At 40.2% G+C, this 20177-nt stretch overlaps 1 protein-coding gene across 1 annotated transcript in view; it reads left to right on the top strand.

Moving 5' to 3' along the window:
* Positions 1-435: 435 nt before the first annotated feature.
* PHEX (phosphate regulating endopeptidase X-linked) overlaps positions 436-20177 on the top strand; it is a 109713-nt gene continuing 89971 nt past the window's right edge. Inside the window, exons 1-3 of the mRNA XM_076328889.1 lie at positions 436-792; positions 4583-4651; positions 7885-8046. Coding sequence (XP_076185004.1) covers positions 681-792; positions 4583-4651; positions 7885-8046 — 343 coding nt within the window. The 5' untranslated portion in view covers positions 436-680. The remainder of the gene's footprint in view (positions 793-4582; positions 4652-7884; positions 8047-20177) is intronic.

The raw sequence follows: 20177 nt of genomic DNA, 5'->3' as shown, positions 1-20177 counted from the left end.
ATGACTGTGATTTTTGGCATGCAGTGTCACATACCAAATTCCCAAAATAAAATGCTACATGATATTCTAAGAGCTCTTAAGAAGCTTTAAAAAGGGATTTGTCCGCTGAGTGGGTATCTCTTCTGGTGAAGCCAAATGATGCAGCAGGAATGGTTTAAGAGGAGGAAACTTTAGTCAGCAGATAATTAGTCTTTTTAAATAAGTGCAAGGGGAAAACAGAAAACCTTCCATCAGTCTTGTGTTTGTAAAAGTTGTCAGCAACCCTGCTTTGACTGTAAAGGGTTTTACAGCTATATGTTTGAATAGCTAAAACATCTGTTCAGCAACGTTGTGAAATCCTCGTGTTCGGCACCCCTGATAAGGGGAACTGCTGAGCGATTGGCTCATAGAGGCTCTACAGGCAGCAAGGGCTGTACGTACAGTGGCCACTGCTTGCCTTTCCTCCTCCTGGTCGGAGGAAACCGTAGGAGACAGCTACTATTTTATGCGTGATTTTCCTTTGAGAGGGGGAGAGCAGGAAGTGCCTAGGAAATGGTTCATGGCAGAAACCTGGAGTTGTAAATAGGAGAGAGGAGGAGGAGAGCTCATGGGTGCAGTCTGTGAACAGTTGAAATACTGCTACCACAGCAGCAGAGGAAAACCAGACTTCTGTGAGAGCGAGCACATCCTGAGCCATCTCGATGGAAAGAGAGACAGTACCCGAAGCCAGGAGAGCAGCCAGCAAAGCCACGCGGATCGCCCTCGGCGTCTTTGTGAGTGGCACCGTTGTGCTAGGCACCACGCTTTTCTTGGGTAAGTGGAAAGGTCGAGGCTAACCTGAACGCAACCCTCCCCAGCCTGTCTGCTTGGTGCCAGTGTTTGTGCTCTGCAATGTGTTTTGGTGAAAATCTTGGTCTCTTCTTCTTTCCCCCCATTTTATATTTATTCCAAAATGGAAATGTGTCAGGAAAGGGATTTGTTGTGGGAACACTAGAGCTGGAAGATGCAACGTGAGCTCATGTAACTTTTTGAATGCCGAATTTAAATTTGGATACTCAGTTGAAGGTGTTCTAGCCAGAATTGGGTTCTTTCGGAGAACGGGGAGAAATGTGTGAGACTACGCATATCAGTAACCCTGATTATGAATTCACAGATTGTGACCAAGCAGAGAAGAGAAAGCAGTGTTATATCCTGTAAGAACTTACAGAGACAGATCCTCTTTTGGAATTATTCAGCCCAACTTTTCATTTCTTTAGACCAACACAGATTTCCCTGGACTGGAGGCAACTTAGCCTCTAAGCATATCTTTTGCTTCCCTCCAATCCCTTATGATCTTGTAATCTTGTTTGAAAGGTCTGCTTCGTTTATAATCACAACAGAGAAAACGATGCCAGGTTTTCTATAGAATATTTAAAGCACCAGGCTCACACTCGGTTAGTGTTTTTCTGCTCTAGAGCAAATTCTACAAACGTTTGCAGGCAAGTAACCTTTGTGTATGCAAGTAATCCCACTCAATTCAACAAAACTCTTTATAAACGTGAGCAGGATTGAATCTTCAACTTGTTAGTGCAAAATATTTTTTCTAGATGAGAAATAACATTTTTTTTCACTTAAAGAATACAATATCGAACACCAGGGAGTAGTGGAGACCTTATTTCTTTTTTTTAGCACTAGATTGTTTGTTTATTGCTTGTAAAAAAAACAATAGCCGTTTACCACCATAGCTTGTCAGAGATAGAAGTGCTTTATCCATACACCAGATGTGAAAATTCAAGCAAATATATTAATTCTTAGAGATAGTTTTCTAAGCGTGCTGAGGCCTATTCAGTAGCCAGATGGATTCAGTGTCAAAATTTTCATTGGCGTAACTGCTAAGAAAATAAAAATGCTGGCCTTGGGTCAACCAAAATGTTTTTAGGATTTGTTTGGAAATTGTCTGAGGTTTTCAACCAAAAGAATAAAGGAAAAAAGTTAAACTGTGTTGGTTTAACTTTTTGCCAATGCAATATTTCCATGTTTCATTGTGACACTGTGTTTTGTTTGAAAGTTTAAGTTTAACTCTTTTTTAGTTTTATTAAACTGTGGAAAAGGAGACCATTATTTCTGGTCACGTGAAACATTTCAGGCACCTCAAGATGACGTTTTCTTCAATTTTCATTTAATCTGCAAAACTTGCTGTTTCTGGTAGACCTGAAACAATTTCCCTTCAGTTTTCCAGCCTGAGGAGTGAAACGTAGCCTTCTCCTGCTTCTCTTGTTTCTTCTTCTCAGAGCTCTTACAACTCTAAGAGGAATCTGGGAGAATCATGTGTTTTTATTTACCGTTACTTGCTCATACCAGCTGTAGCTGTACCGTGACTTCAGTGGGGAGCTACCAGGGGAGTCATTTGGCATCATGCGGGGTCCTGCCTGCGGCTCTCCGGACGATAGCGTGGGCTGTGGCAGGACAGGAGCCACCTCCTCCTTGGGAGCCGAGGCCAGAGCAAAAGGAAGCAGATGGCTCTCCAGCTCCCTTGGGCAAGAAGTCAGGCAGCTTTGAACCTCAATTTGGTAGCCTCCCCTCCTGACTTGGTAGCCCTTTGGACTTCTCAGATTATAGGAACATCCACGTTATTTGCGTCTGCATATTTGTATGCCTTTTCCCCTTTCAGATTTTTTGGGGGAGCTTAATTACGGTGTATATTTGCTTAATAATCTGGAAACAGGTTTATAAAGGAAGAAGCTGGGGCACTGAGCGTTACAACCACGACTGTGATTAATAATGTAATGGTTAGTTCTCTTAACAACAACAACAGCAGCAACAAAAAGGCAAGAGAACAAAACCAGGCAAAGTTTTTTTCAATCAAAATTAGTTGTTAATTAAAAGGAAACATTACTGCCAAAGATTTTTTTTAATTTGCTCTAATGATGAAGCTGTAAATGGAACAAAAACAGTTGAAATGGTATTTTGCTTTTGTTTATAAAGTATCAAAACCACGAGGGCTACTTGAGATTCTTTACTGATTCTTTTTCATTTTCCCTCATTTTCCATCAAGTGCAAAAGAATTAAATGGTGTCTGGGATTTTCCTTCCTTTCTCTGCTTTGTTAAGAAAAAAAAAAAAATCTAGCAAACTTTCAAGACCTGGGTGGGTTCTAAAAGGCTAACTTTAAAGGGGGGGAAAGGTAAGTTGGGAGGAGTGCAACACTTAATTAATAGGCACATTATCCATTATTTGTATCTCATGCAGCTCAAAATCATATTCTGGAGACCTCCACTTCTCTATTTTCTACTGTTCTTTAATATTGCAATTACAGTCTTTATATGCCTCAAAGTCTCATGTATTTCTTGGCTAATTTACAAAGGTTGTTGAGGTGCTGTGTTTCACTGAGTCAATGCAAGCTTTGGTAAAGTTGTCCAGAAATAGTTTTACATTCTCAGTTTCTAAGAAAATTGGAATGAAATTCAGCCATTTCTGTCATTAATTGTCATTAAAGCTATGATGTTGGAAGAGATGAAACAGCTTTATATTAAATTCTAGCTATAGGTTTTTTATAGTAAAATTTTTCCTGTGCTGAAATACCGTTTCACATCTTATCCCTTTTGAACGATATATAACTACAGGAGAAATTGCTTTATAACTATCAGCACTGGTAAAGCTACGATACCTTAGTATATTCCATTGTTGGGTTTTTTGTTTGGTTTTTCTTGCTTTTTTTATTTTTGCCATTGACTGAGTTATTAAGATAATGGATATAACGAGACATTTTTTTAAGTTTACTGAGCACGTCTACTGAGACTCTCCCATCCTCATCCCAAGTATCAATTATCTGCAGATTTGCTGCCTGGCAGCAGTGTCTGAAATTAGCAATTCCTATGCTTAAGTTTCAGTGGCAGCTGTAACACACATTTTTAAAAGATGAGCAAAATTAACTGACAATTTCATAGTCCTTGTCAGCAAGGTTTTTGGAAGCAAATACAATTACAATACTTTTGGGAGCCAGTTCAGACAGAAACCACACTGTACCTTATAAACCACAGCTATCCCTGTGCCCATTGCTATCTGGTTTATTCCAGGCCGGAATAAGGGGACCCTGAAAGCGTCCCGTCGGCACTGGGTCATGCCGGTGGGGCCGGGCAGCGCAGTGCTGCTGCAGGAGAAGGTGCAGCGGGGCAGCACAAGCCCCACAGCTCGGGAGGAGCTGTGGAAACCCTGCAGAAGGTGGCTAGACAGCTCTGTGTTGCATTGTCAGCTGTGAGAAGTGCCTCTCTGGAGGATGATAGCAACAATGATTAATTGTTTGTATCGTGGTGGCGCTCGCTGCCAGTGAGTAAGGCTGAAGTTACTCCAGGCACTGTGCAAACGTACACTGGGAGACAGCCCTTGCTCCACGCTGCCTACAGGCAAAGACAGAGGAAGGAGAAAGCAGGCACAGGAGGGGAAAATTATTTGTTACGAGCTGCAGTATTTACTTAATATACATTCTAACTGTTTTAAATCGATGTAGTCAGAGATGTATTAGGGCCAGAGCTTGCACTGACATTTGAATGATCAAGTACAAAACATTTGGCTGCAATGGTCAAAATTCATTACAAATGATCTCATTATGGTTTTCCATTTTGCAGTTAGCCAAGGTCTTATAAATTTTCATCCGAAGCAAAAGTACTGTTTGACCTCAGAATGCATTGAAGCTGGTAAGCAACAACTTTACCCTCTCGATTATATCATGATTATAGTATGTTAATGAGATATTTATACCATTTAAATTTTTTCCATGATAACATTTTACTCAGAAAACTTCATTAATAATGGGGGGAGGGAGGGAACCCCAACTTTTTAAACAGTCACTGTTTAAGTTGCTGCAGATCTGTTTATTTTCTACAATTAAAAATCACGTTTTAAATTGTTTTAACTCTATTCTACCCAGGTTAACTCAAAGTTTCCCATAGGGTTTATTTTTTTTAATAGGAAACAAAATGTTGGGTGACTTGACCTTCAGGTATATTTTGTTGTTTCGTTCTCAGTAGTCAGAAAACTAGCAAGTGAATTGTTAAGCACAGAGATGCTTTAGGGATGGATCTTGCACAGACTTGCACAATTGTAATGTGGTGACTACAACTCAAAATCTGCAACTGCTTCCATATTGGCAGGCTCTTCTCCCCAGACAGAGATACATGTGGTAACCCTTATAGAGCTGGGACATCTATTAGCATTAAATGCAAGCTAAAGGCACCAGGCTTGGTAGGACCTGAGAGACACCCATTTTGCACTGGTCAGTTTTGACAGTTTTGCTCACGCTAAATCAATGAGAGTTTTATCACCGAGTATAATGAAAGCAAAGATCAAACAACAGTTACCACATCTGGAAATCTGCCCCTAGAGCTGTCTTATTAGAAATAAAGTGGACATTGTGTGAACTTATAAGAGTATTTCCATTCTGAACCATATTAAGCTGATACTATGCGAGGTGTTTGGCTTGTGTTTGAAATGCTGACAAATTCTGTGGGGCTCCATAAATTGAAAAATTTGCAGATCTCAACATTACCAGGACATTTCTTGCCATTCTGCTTCTGCTCTGCGCTGCAGTGACAGTACTTTTGGCCACCCTGGGCACCGCCCTCCAGAGCTGATTCTTGAATAAGTGCAAATATTTAAGAAAGGTGGGATGACTAATCAAAACACCACCACCCCCAAAACCCCAACAAAAAAAAAAAAGTGTGGGGGCTTCATCTTGAGCTTCAGAACAAAAAAAAAAAAAAGTCCCTTAAGAAGTTTGAATCTGAATTGGCCTTCTTTTTCTCATGTGCACACGAAGTAACATGGATTTTTTGGTAAGCTCAGCAGAAGCTGGGATTTTGCACCAAGGCAGATCCGGACACCTACATGACCTGACTGTTTTAGCTCAGAGTGCTCTGTGTAGAGACTACATAGTGTCTCAAGACCTGAGCCCTGCCTTGCTGAAAAACTTTTCAGGAGTGATAGAAAATTGCCAAGGACCAAATCGTCTTCAGTGTAGCCAGTTTGAGAGTTTCTAATGTGAGAGAGAGAATTACAGCTGAGACAGAAATATCATAGGAAGAGTTACTCTAAGTGGATGAAGAAGAGTTACTGGATGCTAGAAATAGTACCATAAAGTCTGTAAAAGTTATCGGATTTCCTGCTAGGATTTTTAATCAGTTATTTGGATAAGCCTCAAAACATATGGTCATTTAGCCAAAAAATGTCCAGTATCCACATATTCCATGTTACTCAACTCATATATTCATAGAATCATAGAACAGAATAGAATCATTGAGGTTGGAAAAGACCTCTAAGATCATCGAGTCCAACCATCAACCCAACACCACCATGCCCACTAAACCATGTCCCTAAGTGCCTCATCTACTCGTCTTTTAAATACTTCCAGGGATGGGGACTCAACCACTTCCCTGGGCAGCCTGTTCCAATGTTTAACCACTCTTTCAGTAAAGAAATTTTTCCTCACGTCCAATCTAAACCTCCCCTGGCGCAACTTGAGGCCATTTCCTCTCGTCCTATCGCTTGTTACTTGGGAGAAGAGACTGACACCCACCTCGCTACAACCTCCTTTCAGGTAGTTGTAGAGAGCGATGAGGTCTCCCCTCAGCTTCCTTTTCTCCAGGCTAAACAACCCCAGTTCCCTCAGCCGCTCCTCATAAGACTTGTTCTCCAGACCCCTCACCAGCCTCGTTGCCCTTCTCTGGACACGCTCCAGCACCTCAACATCCTTCTTGTAGTGAGGGGCCCAAAACTGAACACAGTATTCGAGGTGCGGCCTCACCAGTGCCGAGTACAGGGGCATGATCACTTCCCTACTCCTGCTGGCCACAGTGTTTCTGATACAGGCCAGGATGCCATTGGCCTTCTTGGCCGCCTGGGCACACTGCCGGCTCATGTTCAGCCGGCTGTCGACCAACAACCCCAGGTCCTTTTCTGACAGGCAGCTTTCCAGCCACTCTTCCCCAAGCCTGAATTTATTGTAGATTTATGCCACAATCACTATAATGCATGAAAGGGGTAATGGTTTTAAACTGAAGGGGGTAGATTCAGACTAGATACAAGGAAGAAACTTTTTACGCTGAGGGTGGTGAGACACTGGCGCAGGTTGCCCAGAGAGGTGGTGGATGCCCCATCCCTGGAAACATTCAAGGTCAGGTTGGGCGGGGCTCTGAGCTACCTGATCTAGTTGAAGATGTCCTTGCTCATTGCAGGGGGGTTGGACTAGATGACCCTTAGAGGTCCCTTCCAACCCAAACCATTCTATGATTAGATACTCAAAAGCTATTAAGTCTCTGGCTTGTCAGACTGATCTCTCTCTTACCAGTCTCACCTGCAACAGCAACTGGCAGGGATGCAGTCACAAAATGGAGCTGGAAATACTACAATTATCTTTTCCAATGAATGGTAGATCAGAACCTGATTTGTTTTCTTGTGCAGCTATTCAGCTAAAGGTAAACAGTGCATAATTTCTGGAATGCTAATTACAATCTGCTTGATATGTATTGCTACTAAATTCCTCAGGCAATTAATTCTATCCTGGCAACAATGGAGAGCCTGTCTTCAGGTGTCTGGCTCCAGCAGTTCACGTTCCTGTAGTGCTAGGTTCAGTGGTCATTGCTGTATGGCACGCAAAAACATTCATTGCAGATATTTTGTCTTTTTTTTGCTTCTCATGTAGGCACTGTTAGATGCTAGAGAAGCTGGGTGGTACTCTTGTTGTTCTTTAAAAATGGCAGAGATCAGGGCACACATCAGCCCCAGAGAACATCAAGGCTTAGCTTGCAAGTGAGGTCAGCATCACATTGCAGAGACTGGTAAATGTTAATCATCATTTCTGGACTGTGGCCTTGTGTAATTCTCTGTTTAGGAAAAAGTGTTCCACAAAATCTATGTAGTGTCTTTTTTACAGCTGCTGGCATCCTAAGCAAGATAAATCAATCCATAGATCCGTGTGAGAACTTTTATCGATTTGCATGTGATGGCTGGATATATAATCACCCTATTCCTGAAGACATGTCAAACTATGGTGTTTATCCTTGGCTGCGACACAATGTGGACCTTAAACTAAAGGGTAAGTATGTAATTTCTGTAAGTGTTTGGTTGGCTTGTCACTGTAGCTTGTTAATTGGCTGGTTTTGAAATTAGTAAGACTCCACGCTTCTTTTTGATCATTGGATAATATCCAACAGCCCAACTTGATGTTCTCTTTTAAGTATATTTTTGTTGGTTTTTATTGAAAATAACATTGAGAGATAGTGAATTATAACAGAAACAGAATTTGGGAGGATAAGTAGAATTGCTGGAAACTCTACCTGTTAAGAATGGAGGATGAAAGGATTCTCCTTATACCAAAGGAAAAGGCGAGGGGATTTGAACTCTTTTCCCCCTTGCAGTAGATGGGTAGACCAGAGTGTAGGAGCACAGCATGCACGTTTAAGAATGTCCCAGATCCAGACAAACATCAGTCTGGGACAGCACTCTGTCTCTAATGGTGGCCAATAGCAGGAAAAGAATGTAATAAGGCAAAACCAGAGTGATATTTTCTAGTATACTTACCTAGCTCTTGGCAGGAGGCAATTTACAGACTTCCGAGACGGAGGTTGTTTGGGTATTGTGTTTCCTTCACATTTCTGTTCAAGCTGCCATTGAAGTACCTGAGCTATCATCAGTGAAACAGAAGGCTGCTTAAGAATGTGTGTCTGGAGGAAAAAATAGCCCTGGGGTGGAAATGTGTAGGAAGAGAGGTATTTTAATCTACATGTGACTTGACTTTGTGCTATACTCTGCAGCAAGGCCACCTCATCAGGAAGCTGTGCAGACCAGCTGGGGAGAAAAGGTGATGATTATTGTTAGGTAGGAAAACCCTGCCAATTCTTACAATTTTTGCGAAAAGTGAGTCATGCAAAAGAAGGGAGATGTGCAAGATTTATTATTGGTGGTGGTGTGCTTGAGCATTGCACACCTTGAGCATGTTATTGACCTATTAGTTGACATAAGAGCCTGCTTTGAGCTCACCACAGAACAGAGGTCAATTTTAGGATGTTATATAGCATTTGTTTTTCTCCTAGATTTTGTACATATGTGCTTGTGTAGGCATCAAAGCCCTTCTCCGCTTGCTTTCTTCAGTCATATCGTATTCAATTTTCACATCGTTAAGTATTTTAAAAGCTGCATTCGGTTTCAGAATATGAGTTTGGAATTTCAGCATAGGATACGATCTGATGACTGCTGTTTTAAGTCTGCTGAAGATGTCACAGCCAAAGGAAAAAAATATTGCCAGAGCATGTTTTAAGTTATGCTTTGCATTCTAATTGTTCTGCTGCCAGAATCGGGCTGTATTAGCTAACTGCACATCCTGCATGAACCACAGCCACAAAGAAGCCAGTCCTAACTGAATATAGAGTAGCAAGCTGTGACTCTCATCCTTAATTTCCTCTTTTTACAGACCCTAATCAAGGACATCATGCTAAGCCACATTTTTATATGGTTTTCTTACTGCAGTCTCTTTAGAAGCTGCTAATCCCTAGCTAGGAAAATACAAGGCAAAGAAAGAAACATCTAAGTGAGGAGTATTTGCTTAATGGAAACTCCATATCAAAAGGGTGTAATGAAGTGCCTGATAACTACTTTAAAGATATGAAATGTTGGGTGGTGTAGAGGAGTTGATTTAATATAACGTTTGTCATCTCCTCCTTAACTTTTTACTTAATAAACTTTCCAGAATATATTCTTGGTAATTAAAAAAGGAAAAGAAAAAAAAGTGTTGGATGTCAGTGTTGGTAGCTGAAATAACAAGGTGTAACTTCAGCCTCTATGTATGTTTGTGTTTTAATTTGAGTTACTTCAGTAAATTAGCTTGACACTGAGTTATTAATTTGTGGATGACCACAACCTTGCTATCAAAAGTTTTAGCAAGATGAAGATCTCTTGCACAGAGAAACATATATATGGCTGACCAGACCTTGGAAGCCAATTTAATCTGTCCTTGCTAAAGAACTCTTAATGGAACTTTGTACTTCATTGTAAATGTCCCTGTTTGACGCTCAGTAGATTAAAAAGGCCCCAGTCTTTAAAGAGCTGATTATTACACAAGTTCTATGTTCTGAAATATTTATCATATTAAAGAAAACTATTAATCTTAAAGTGATAACATGGCTTGGCCAGAAAGCCACATTTTTCATATTTGATATTCTTTGACGGTGTGATATAGACAGAAGTACTTATTCAGGCAATATATTAAAAAATGATGTTACTTAAAATAAATTATTTGAATGCTAATCTGTTTTCTGGTCCCTGAATGTTCCTGAGCCTTAAGCAGAAAGGGAGTTTGGGTATTTGTGTGAAGACCTGTGTATGGCCTTGGTTACACAAGGGTATCTTCAATCTTCTGGAAGCTTCATTTTTTGTTCAGGGGCAATTGCTACGGAAGAAGACCTTCCAGTTGATAATGGGTAGCAAGTGTAAGAATTAGTTTTGCCTTACCAAAAAGTGGTAGGTGTAGCTGTATAATGTACTGAACCCTGCACTATTACCGGGTTTGAGAGCAAAGCTGCTTTTTTCTTTTTTTTGAGATTGCAGAAACACAAGAGCATACAACTTTGCAGGTGTCAGCTTCAAGACAGGGTAGAACATTTTCTGTATCGGTGAAGATTTTTGGTGCTTTAATGGGGAATTCCAAAGAGACGAATGGCGATGGGTCAATGGAAAATAGCTGAGAACTACTGGGTGGTAGATTTTTTTTTTTGCCTGCATATCTCTGGTTGATTGAAGGAACAGGACAAGAAACATTCATTTCAGGGTTCTTCTAGATTTGCAGAACTTAATGTGGTAGTTAAAAACCCTTTTTTTTTCCTAAGATTTGGGTTTATAATGGGGTAGGAAAATTATATGTATATATATATAATGCTCCCATGGCTTTCTCTAGCTGTCTTAGGATAGATCCAAACTAAAATTATATCATCATTTCCCCTTTCATTTCTTTTCCATCCTTTGTTTGAGGGTCACTTGAATTTCTTTTTCTGCCCTCAGAGGAATCCATAAACCACATGTGTAACTCACTTTGATCTCCTGGCTGTACAAAATGGCTAAAATCCCAGCCTGGTGAAAGCAGTGGTAGGTCTTTCCTTGGATGGCAGCAACAGCAGGATTTCATGCATTGTGGAGGAATGTATAGAAGACAATTGTAGATAGCCAAAGATATGTTAAAAGCAGAGACTTGTGGTTTTGGTTATGACCCAGGTCCAGGTAATGGACATCTAAAATTTAGGTTAAAATTTCTTGGTTCCTTATAGAACTGTCCTGGGGAGCACAGGGGTACTCTTACTTCCAGTTAACTGTTCCTGGCTGGACCAGACTGTCCTGATTTGAAGCCAGCCTTTCATTTGCAGATACATTGCAGGCGTATTAAGAAGTGCCTCTCGTTGGTTAACAACAAACACTTTTAGTGACGATGGGCCTCTGAGGAAGCTCTTGGAGTCCTTCAAAATGGAAAAAATGGTTTGACTGTGGCACCTGTTGTATGAACAAACTGCAACTGTTTCAGCCTTATGTCAGGTCAAGATTGCAATGGCTCTGTGAATTAATAAATGTTTTTCATTTACCATAAAATTTCCTGCAGAGCTATTTGTGTTCCTGCTGAATTTTTCCATTTTGATTGGTGACCTTAATTAAGAATTTAGGAGCACTTATGTATTACCATTGAAACGCAAGTGGCTTTTTGCGCATAATTCAGAACTGGAAGTCTGAGGCAAGTAAATCAGTGCCTATTACCTGTAGTGAATGTTGATCGTGAACCAAGCAGTTTCTTTTCCTTTCTCTGAAGTCTGCAGAACAATGATATACAGCTGGGTTTGTTTGTTGTTTTTTTTTTTTTTTTCAAGTGACCATGCAGGAAGCAATAAATTAAAAAAAAAAAAAAAACAAAAAAAACCAACAAAAAACTACGCAAACATTCCTAAATCTCAGCACTGCAGAGGAGCTGATTTAAATTACAGGACTCATTTGTGAACATGTCTTCCAGGCCTTTTAAATTTAATTTATGTCTGTGGAAACCAGTTTACAGATTAAGTCTCCATACTGATCCTGGCCCAGTGAGACACCTACTTCAGACTAATTTGCTGTGCTAAGCTTTCTAGTGTGGCTATTTTCTGAATGCCAGTCAATTTAAAGCGAGGAATTTCCAGTGTGGAAAAGAAAAAGAAATGGAGGTCTTTTAGGAGGATATGGTGTATGGGTTTTTAGAGAACATCAGACAGACAGCAAACTAACTTGGCAGTGTAGGCAACTTTTCCCAAGATAATCTGCAATGGTTTTCTTTAGAAAATAAATTATTTAAGTAAAACTAGTAAGATAAAAATATCTCAGTATGGAAATTTATGCTATTTGACCATAAGATAGTCCTTTCAGACAAATCCCAGAAGTTGGTGTTAAGCGGCTGCTGTCAGTATTGAGTGGCACAGAGGACCCTGTGCCACAGGGCTCCTTAGGGCTGGTTTCTCTTCTCCCACCCTTCAACAGGTGCTCAGTTGGGACCACTGGGATGGCTTTGAAATCTGTAATGTAGCTGCTGAGACTCATCCCTAGGTTTCTGTATTAGCTGACCCGTCTTTTGTGATTTCTTCATTCAGAGGTAGCTGGTTGAGAGCTGTACCAAGTAAGAGGGAGAATACCAGCAGTAATTAAGCAAAAAAACCTCAGAGGGTATTTGTTATTGCCTCCAGTATCTTCTTGTTGGATAGGTGCTCCTGGATAACAAGATAGCAGCTAAGAGCAACAGTGCTTAACGTTGTTTTGCTTGGTCTTTTCTACTACAAATGGATCTCTTCTCAAGGGTAGAGACCATTTTTTTTTCAGTGGTCCAGATCTTTCCTATAATGGCTTATTCATCTAAATGTAAGAAAACCCATAAGTGGCACAAGTCAGGTAAATGTCTCTGGGCAACAAGTTAATAGCTTTCTGGCGAAATGAAGTACCTGAGTCAAAGGTGGAGAAGCCAGGACTTTTTCCAGGCTTTGTGGCTGCTCGAAATGAAGTTGTATTTGTAATGGGTGATTTTGGGAAACCATGAGTACAGAAAAGAGATAATTTTGGTTCCTAAATGAGGTTTTAAGACAGCACAGTAACTGAGCCACAGGATTCCCACAGCATCTCCCTGGTTGGGAGACCAGACTGGCATCCTCCTGCGAGCCCTGTGCTGGAACAGGAGTGGAGCTTATGGCACGCTACCGTTCCACGTGCAGCACGATATTCCCCCTGGATTTACAGTGAACCTCTGTTTTGGCTGTTGCCTGCAGAAGGATATGTTCATATCTGCAGACATTGAATTTCAAAATTACTATATGACTTTACTTTCGACTCGTAATTTTGCAGAAAGAGGATTCATACCTTGGAAGGCATAGCAATCTGTGACATCTGATTTCCCATTTTCTGACGAACAAAAAAAATTACACAAGTACATGTTGAAAGTATTAATATAATGAAGTAAAGCTTAATGCTGCCATTTAGTACGGAGCTCCACCTATATTGCAACAATTGGGGATCTTGCAATCTTCTGGTTTAAATGCAGTTTAAACTCGTGCCTAATATTATAATGACAAGTGTTATCCCCTACAGCATAATACTGGGAGGCTAGAGGGGCAGGGTAGGGGAGCAGGGGATATTGCTCAAAAGGTTAAGATTTATTATTGAAATCAGATTTATGAACAGAGGCTCTCACATCCCTATAAGACCATTTTTGGTTTTGTTACAGTTTGTGTACAGTTATGTTAGCTGACTTTTGGAGGAACTCACATGATGTGCTTATCTTTTCATATACAAATTCAGAGAATTTACAAAATGCTGAAACTGGAAACAAACAGCATTGTCATTTAGGAAATGTGCTGTATATTAGGGCACTGAGCAGCATTAGGAAACATTTATGTAAGCACAGCTGTCTGAATGCCATTTTCATGAGAACTTCCATGTTGCCAAAATGGATATTCAAGAAAAGGATTGGGGAATTTCTTCTCAAGGAGTGAGGGGGAACCCTAAAATGTCAGTATATTAGTTGGGTTTATTTGTGTAAATACAGCATCCTTTCATGAAATTGGTGTTTGGGAACATTTGTTTGATTTACTTGATCTATGTTCCTTGGGAATTAGAACCTCTATGAATTGATTAATTATTAAATCTTCATGAATTCCTGTGGACATGCGTATTAATTACATCCTCATTAATGCAAAAATAATTCATAATGATTAAATGTTCTATCAGAATGTCAGAGGAATTAATAATGATGGGCTGTTTATTTTCAAGAGTCACTAGTCTAACCATGGTGAGATGGATGCTGCCATCAAGAAATAGGTTGATGGACATTAGTTGTATCAAATATGAAACATGTTTGCCTGAATTGATTAATGGTGTGTTGATCATCATTAAATGCCTTTTAAAAAAACCCAACAAAACAAACAAACAACACTCTCCCCTCAAACCCACAAAATAAAACAAGGGGTGGGGTAGATGCAGTTTATCAAAACAAGGCAGGCCTAGATTAAGGTATCAGGTCCACAAAGACAATTATGAAGAATGAGCTCCTGGAGCTGCAGAATACACTGGTAGGTTGTTTTTTTTTTTTTAAATAAGAAGTTATTGGTTTGAAAATATGGAAACTATTATATTTAAGGCATATCTGAGGCTGTGTAAGCCAACACAGGGCCTTCCAAAAGGGACCAGTAGCCCTATTCATTGGCATCCTGGATGATTCTGCCTTCCAAAGAGGTGGGAATATACAATATGGCAGGTGGTAGGACAATCTGAGTTTTGTCTAGTACTGTGCATTATTTCATATTCCTGTGTGAACAAGGAGTTTCTCTTTATGAATGTTGCTTGGAGTGATTATTTTGAGTCCTTATGTACTCCAATAATATGATTCTGGTGACCTGATTATTTACAATGGGGAACCAAGAGAAAAAAAGGTAAGAAAGTAGTAGAAGGCTGATTAAGGAGGGAACACAAAATATGTGAAAGTGGAAATAATATATGCTTTGGTAAAATTTAAAAGCTACATTATAAGCACCAGAGAAGTGTATTGACTTGCTGTTTTATTTTAGACTCAAAGGGAAAAGCTTTATTTAGGCAAGGATAGTTTTAAGCATAAGGAGAAAGATTTTTTTTTTTTGCAAGCCTTTGATGCTAGTTTGTTTCTCCATATACATATATTTAGCAAACAGTAGAGAAATCTGGACCATAATGCATTAGAAATTCAAAATAGGTGTTTATAAAACGCATTTAAATATTTTTTTGTAGTGCATTAGGCTCTGACTACTTCCCTTCCTGTCCTCTGAAACCACAATGTTTACAGCCACCAAGAAAAGACAGGAAGAAGAGCCTTAATGTCAGTAAGGTGCTGGTATTTTTAAAAATTATTTAACTACAGTGGTGAGAAAATTTTTCATTGCTTGTCTTTTTAGTTGTGAGGGAGTGAAAATTACATCTTTAAACAGTGTATTTTCTTATTTTGGAATCCTGGAAACAAACTTTTATTTAAAACCCAACCATTTGCAGCGCACTTCTTGTAAAGAGTCTGGTGAGGATGAGGACTCCAGACTGCACGTTTCGGACTGTGCACCAGACACCTAAACTAGCAAGGAGCACTGCAGAACAATTAGCAGAACCGGTAGTTTACAAAAATAAATAAATTTAGGTTAGTTCGCGTTTTAGGGAAGCCTCAAAAAGCAAATATTGCTATCAATTGTTAATAGAGGAAATGGGTTGTACTGTAAACTAAAGTTGCATAGCAGGAGAAATTATCAGAAGAACTTGTGTTTTAAAGGTATAAAGGAATTTAATCAGGCCTTGAAATTATGTATTTGAAGTTGGGTTACACTGGTGTCAGAGAGCTGTAAGTAGGCTTCTGCACCCTCCACCGAGGTTTGTCTTTGTGGTGTTTTTCAGGCAGGCGAGAACCTGCTCTGCTCTTCTCCTGAGGCTTCCAGATACAAAGCAGCTCTGAAACAGAAGCTGGACAGGTGCATTAGTGTGGGAGTTTGACCTGTGCTAATAAACCTGCTAAAAGGGATAAAGTTGCACTGAAACATTAAACGTTGCGTCCTACAGCAGGTGATGTCCATGTCTCTTTCAGGAGAGTGCTCTGAAAGAACAGATTTAACTTTAAGAATAATCTTGGCTTGACTATACTTGTCTTGTTCCCAAGAAGTATGTACAGCTTTGAAATATGTCAGTTAAGTCTGTCACTTCCTTTTAGAACATATATATATATATTCTTCATCCTCGCCTCTATACCCCTCTCCAGCTATAGGGGTCAGGTTTCCAAACTGGTGAGAACAAAAATATATATATATCAGATTTTCTTTGACGATCTCGTAACCTGGACTGTTTGTCTTGCAGGCTATTAAACCCATATTTTCAATTAGCAAGGCAGGGAAGTTACCATTGGTCAAGCGATCACAACAGTCGTGTATAATTTTAGATGCTGTGGCCAGTGTTTTTATTTTGAGGTAGAACATTGTGCCCCTTGTAGGCCTTCATCCATAAAACTAACCACTGCCAGCTCTCCTTTGCTTAACTTTGGGCTCTGAAAAAAAGGATTTGGAAACCAGATACTCTAAATGAATGTCAGCTGACCCCAAACCATTCTGAAATAATCATTATTGGAACATGTAAGCTCGCATTACTGTAATTAAGACTGTACATTTGTCTAGCTGCAATTTCCATAACAGCAGCGCGGTTCTGAAGGTTTTTTTGTGTGCCCTTTGGCAATCCTGGCCAAATCATTGCTCTGTGAACTGTACTGAACTTGGCTTCTTAAATCCAGTGCACCGTAAGTTTGAAGAAAGGGTGGTGCCTTCATGACACAGTTGGAGTCCTTAGATACCCTTAGTGGCATAAGTGCAGTTTGCTACTTGGGTTTTAGGGGTTATGGTTGCTTTCCAGGAACTCTTTTCCCATAGCTCTTTAGTGTGAAGAAAATACGGGATTTAAGGGTTAGACATTCTTAATGAGGACTAGATTAATCATAGTTATCTCATGGCTCAGGGACCTCAGGGAATGACATTCTGCACACAAGTGTTGTGTGCTTGGTTTGATTGCCAAACTCAAACCAAGGTTTGAGTAGGTTTTTCTCTACTTTTAAGCTGAAATTCCTCACAGGACATCCTTTAAAACATCCTGCTGCTGGCATCAGAGGATTTTCAAATTTCCAAAAGATAACTTGAGTTTTGCTGCTTCACAGAGGTAGCACATAATGGTGCTAACCTGGGAAGGAAACAAAGCTTTTGACTGATAGCTGGAGATGGGTGAACAGCTCTTTTAATTATTCTTCTGATCAGTTTAGAAACCTGATCCCTATGGCTGTAGAGCAGCATAGAGGGGAGGGTGAAGAACAGAGTCTTTATTGCTCAAGAATTGAAAGAGAAATCCACCTTCTCTGTCATCAGGTATTTGCAAAACCCCTCCCTTTCCACAAGCAGAGTTCTTGCATTTTGGTCTAAGAAACTGAAGCTCATAAACATGCAATATGGAGCCAAATATCTGGTTGCTAGCTACTGCTACCCAAACCAAAGGGAGAGCATACTGTTGCGTGAGGCTTTGATAGGGCCTTACTGTGGACATAGCTGACGAGAGAGCATCCTCTGCCTTTGGCCCAGTGAATGAGCAGGCATGGGCTTCTGAGAAGCCCTTGGGCTGCTTTCTGGATCTGCTCCTGAAAACAATGCATTACAAATTGCTTTCAGTTGTAGTACTGAGCATCATCTGGGCAACGCTGAGCAACTCCCACTGTTGCTGACATTAAAGGGACTGAGGGGCATTGACCATCTCCAAAGGATCAAGCTCTTTGAGTGTTTGGATCAAGTTCAGCAAGCTTTATGCTCATAAAAGAGCACGGTTCCAATCAGAAGGATTCTGACATGAGTTAGATAAGGAGGAATTAATCCTCTGTGGCTCACTTTCTTTATCTGCAACAATGGATAATGGCTGCATCTCCTTGGTTCCACATGTCTAAGGAACATGTACATTTGGGAACCTTATCCTAAATGTATAGAGTGCAATGCCAGGAGTAACCATTAGATTATCTCCTATGACCTTTCTTGTATCACAGATAATTACATTACCCATGTAATGCAGCTCAATAGCTTGCACTGGGATAAAACATAATTCACATTGGGCTAAAGCTTATCTTCCAAAAAAGCATTAAGTCTTGAAGACGTTAAGGGGCAGAGAAGCCACTGTTTCCTCTGGTTGCTTGGCTCTAGTGGTTAATCACTGTCACTGCTGAATTTGTCTTCATCTTCCAACTGATGGCTTTCTTTGTGCCTTTTTTCAATAGACTAAAGATCTCTTTAGCACCAAGCATTTTCTAATGGTGAAGTACTTTCATACTGTAATCCCATCACCCTTCTGCCATCTTTTGTAAGACAAATCATGCTCCCTCACTGCATGGCTTTTTTCCGCTACTCCTATTTCTCAAGCCACTCCACCCAAAGAAAAACCCAAATGGTTGTGATGGTTTTCTGTACCCGGTCCAGCTGTCCAACACTGTTTTTAAAATATGGACAGCCGAAGGGTGGGTAGTGTTCCAGTCTGTCTCACCAGCCTGTCTACAACAATAAGATCATCTGCCCACTTTGATACTTGTCTGTTTTTGCAGTCCAAGACTGCTGTTTGCTCCAGTATTGCCCTGGGAGTTCATGCTGAATTACTTGTCTGCTTCTAGCTTTTCACTCCTCCAGGGTTACAACTTTTCAGGAAATGGATGTCCTCCTGGGGTTCTTGTATAGCTTTTTTTTGTTTAAAGTCCAAGCATATTCCCGCTGGGATATTTGCACATGCAATTGTTTTTCTTGAAGATATAAAGTATTATAATATATTTCAAATCATCATCAGATATCACTGTGCAAACACTTCAGTTTGCATTTTCCACATACAGCAAATGTTTGTAAAAGGATAAGGACAAAAATGAATAGAAAAAAAATGCTATTATCTTTACTAGCACAATGTATTCTCCATATCTAGGGTTGGAAAGTGCAGAGAAAACTTACATTTTTCTCTCTAGAACAAGAAATATGCTTAGCGAATCACATAGCATCTCTCAGGAATGCAATTCAACTGTATATGTAGAAAACTGTCTGAGAGCATATGGAATATATACAATCTGCAGATCAGGACACTGATAAATTGACTCAATATTCCTAACGTGAATAAATGGTATGCATCTTTCTCTTCCCTGCAAATCTGGCTGTACAATCCCTTTTTCATGCACTCCAATTCAGAAGAGGGAAAGGTACAGGATTTCTCAGTGACATAAATAAAATACGGTGGTTGAAAACCACAGTGAAGCTGTGTAAGACAGTAGGCTGGAAAATCAACAAGGGCTAGAAATGGAAAGTAAGATTAAAGGTAACACTTAGCCACAAGACTATCCTTAGCAGCTTTAGAATAGTATGCAGTTAAATAAACACACACACACTAGCAAAGCTTACTTTGTAAAGTGCCTTGCTCTCACTTTTAACAGCAGATGATTGCTATTTACTGTAGGGAAATGAACCATGGGAAGCTGGCCTTTTTTAGCCCTCTTACCCTGGAAAAGCACTGTCTGAAGGCAATTCAATATAAAGCCCCTTCCTTCCCTTCCCAACCCCAGTTCCCGCGCCCCCCAGCTGTGGCTTCTTTCCTGTCTATCTGAGCATCTACAATTCAGACAACTGAGGATCATTCCAAGCTATGACGCATTTTTTGTTGGCAATGCCTGAGTCTGTGTTTTGTACAAGAGCCAGGGAGAGCGGTGATGCAAACCTGCCTGACCTGGACTGCCAGAAGTGCAAGAACTTTGATTTGTAATGGGAACCTCCCTGCCCTCAGCCCCTTGGTAGAAGAAAATGAATGATGAAGCAATTTGCAACCTCAAAGTTTAGGATATCATGAACACCTTTAGCCAGTTTCTGACTGTGCAAGTGCTAGTTGCTTGATGAGATGAGTTATGTTATTTCAGCGCTGCGGAGCAGAATTACCAATAGGTTTTGACACTTGCCATAACTATGTTTTATGTGAAGGGAGACATAAATCTTGCATCTGGGCATCCTGTGCATACGGAAACATGGACAATGAGGTGCTGAGATCAGTAGTGCAGGCCAAAATCCCTTTTATTCTGAAGAGAATAACTGTGGAATTAATTTGAAAGTTGAAGGAAGCAAAAGACGTGACTGAAGA

Source organism: Aptenodytes patagonicus, chromosome 1, assembly GCF_965638725.1.
Source record: "Aptenodytes patagonicus chromosome 1, bAptPat1.pri.cur, whole genome shotgun sequence".
Taxonomy (NCBI): Eukaryota; Metazoa; Chordata; class Aves; order Sphenisciformes; family Spheniscidae; genus Aptenodytes; species Aptenodytes patagonicus.
The sequence above is the reverse complement of the archived record's forward strand: the minus strand, read 5'-3'. Positions and strand labels throughout refer to the sequence as shown.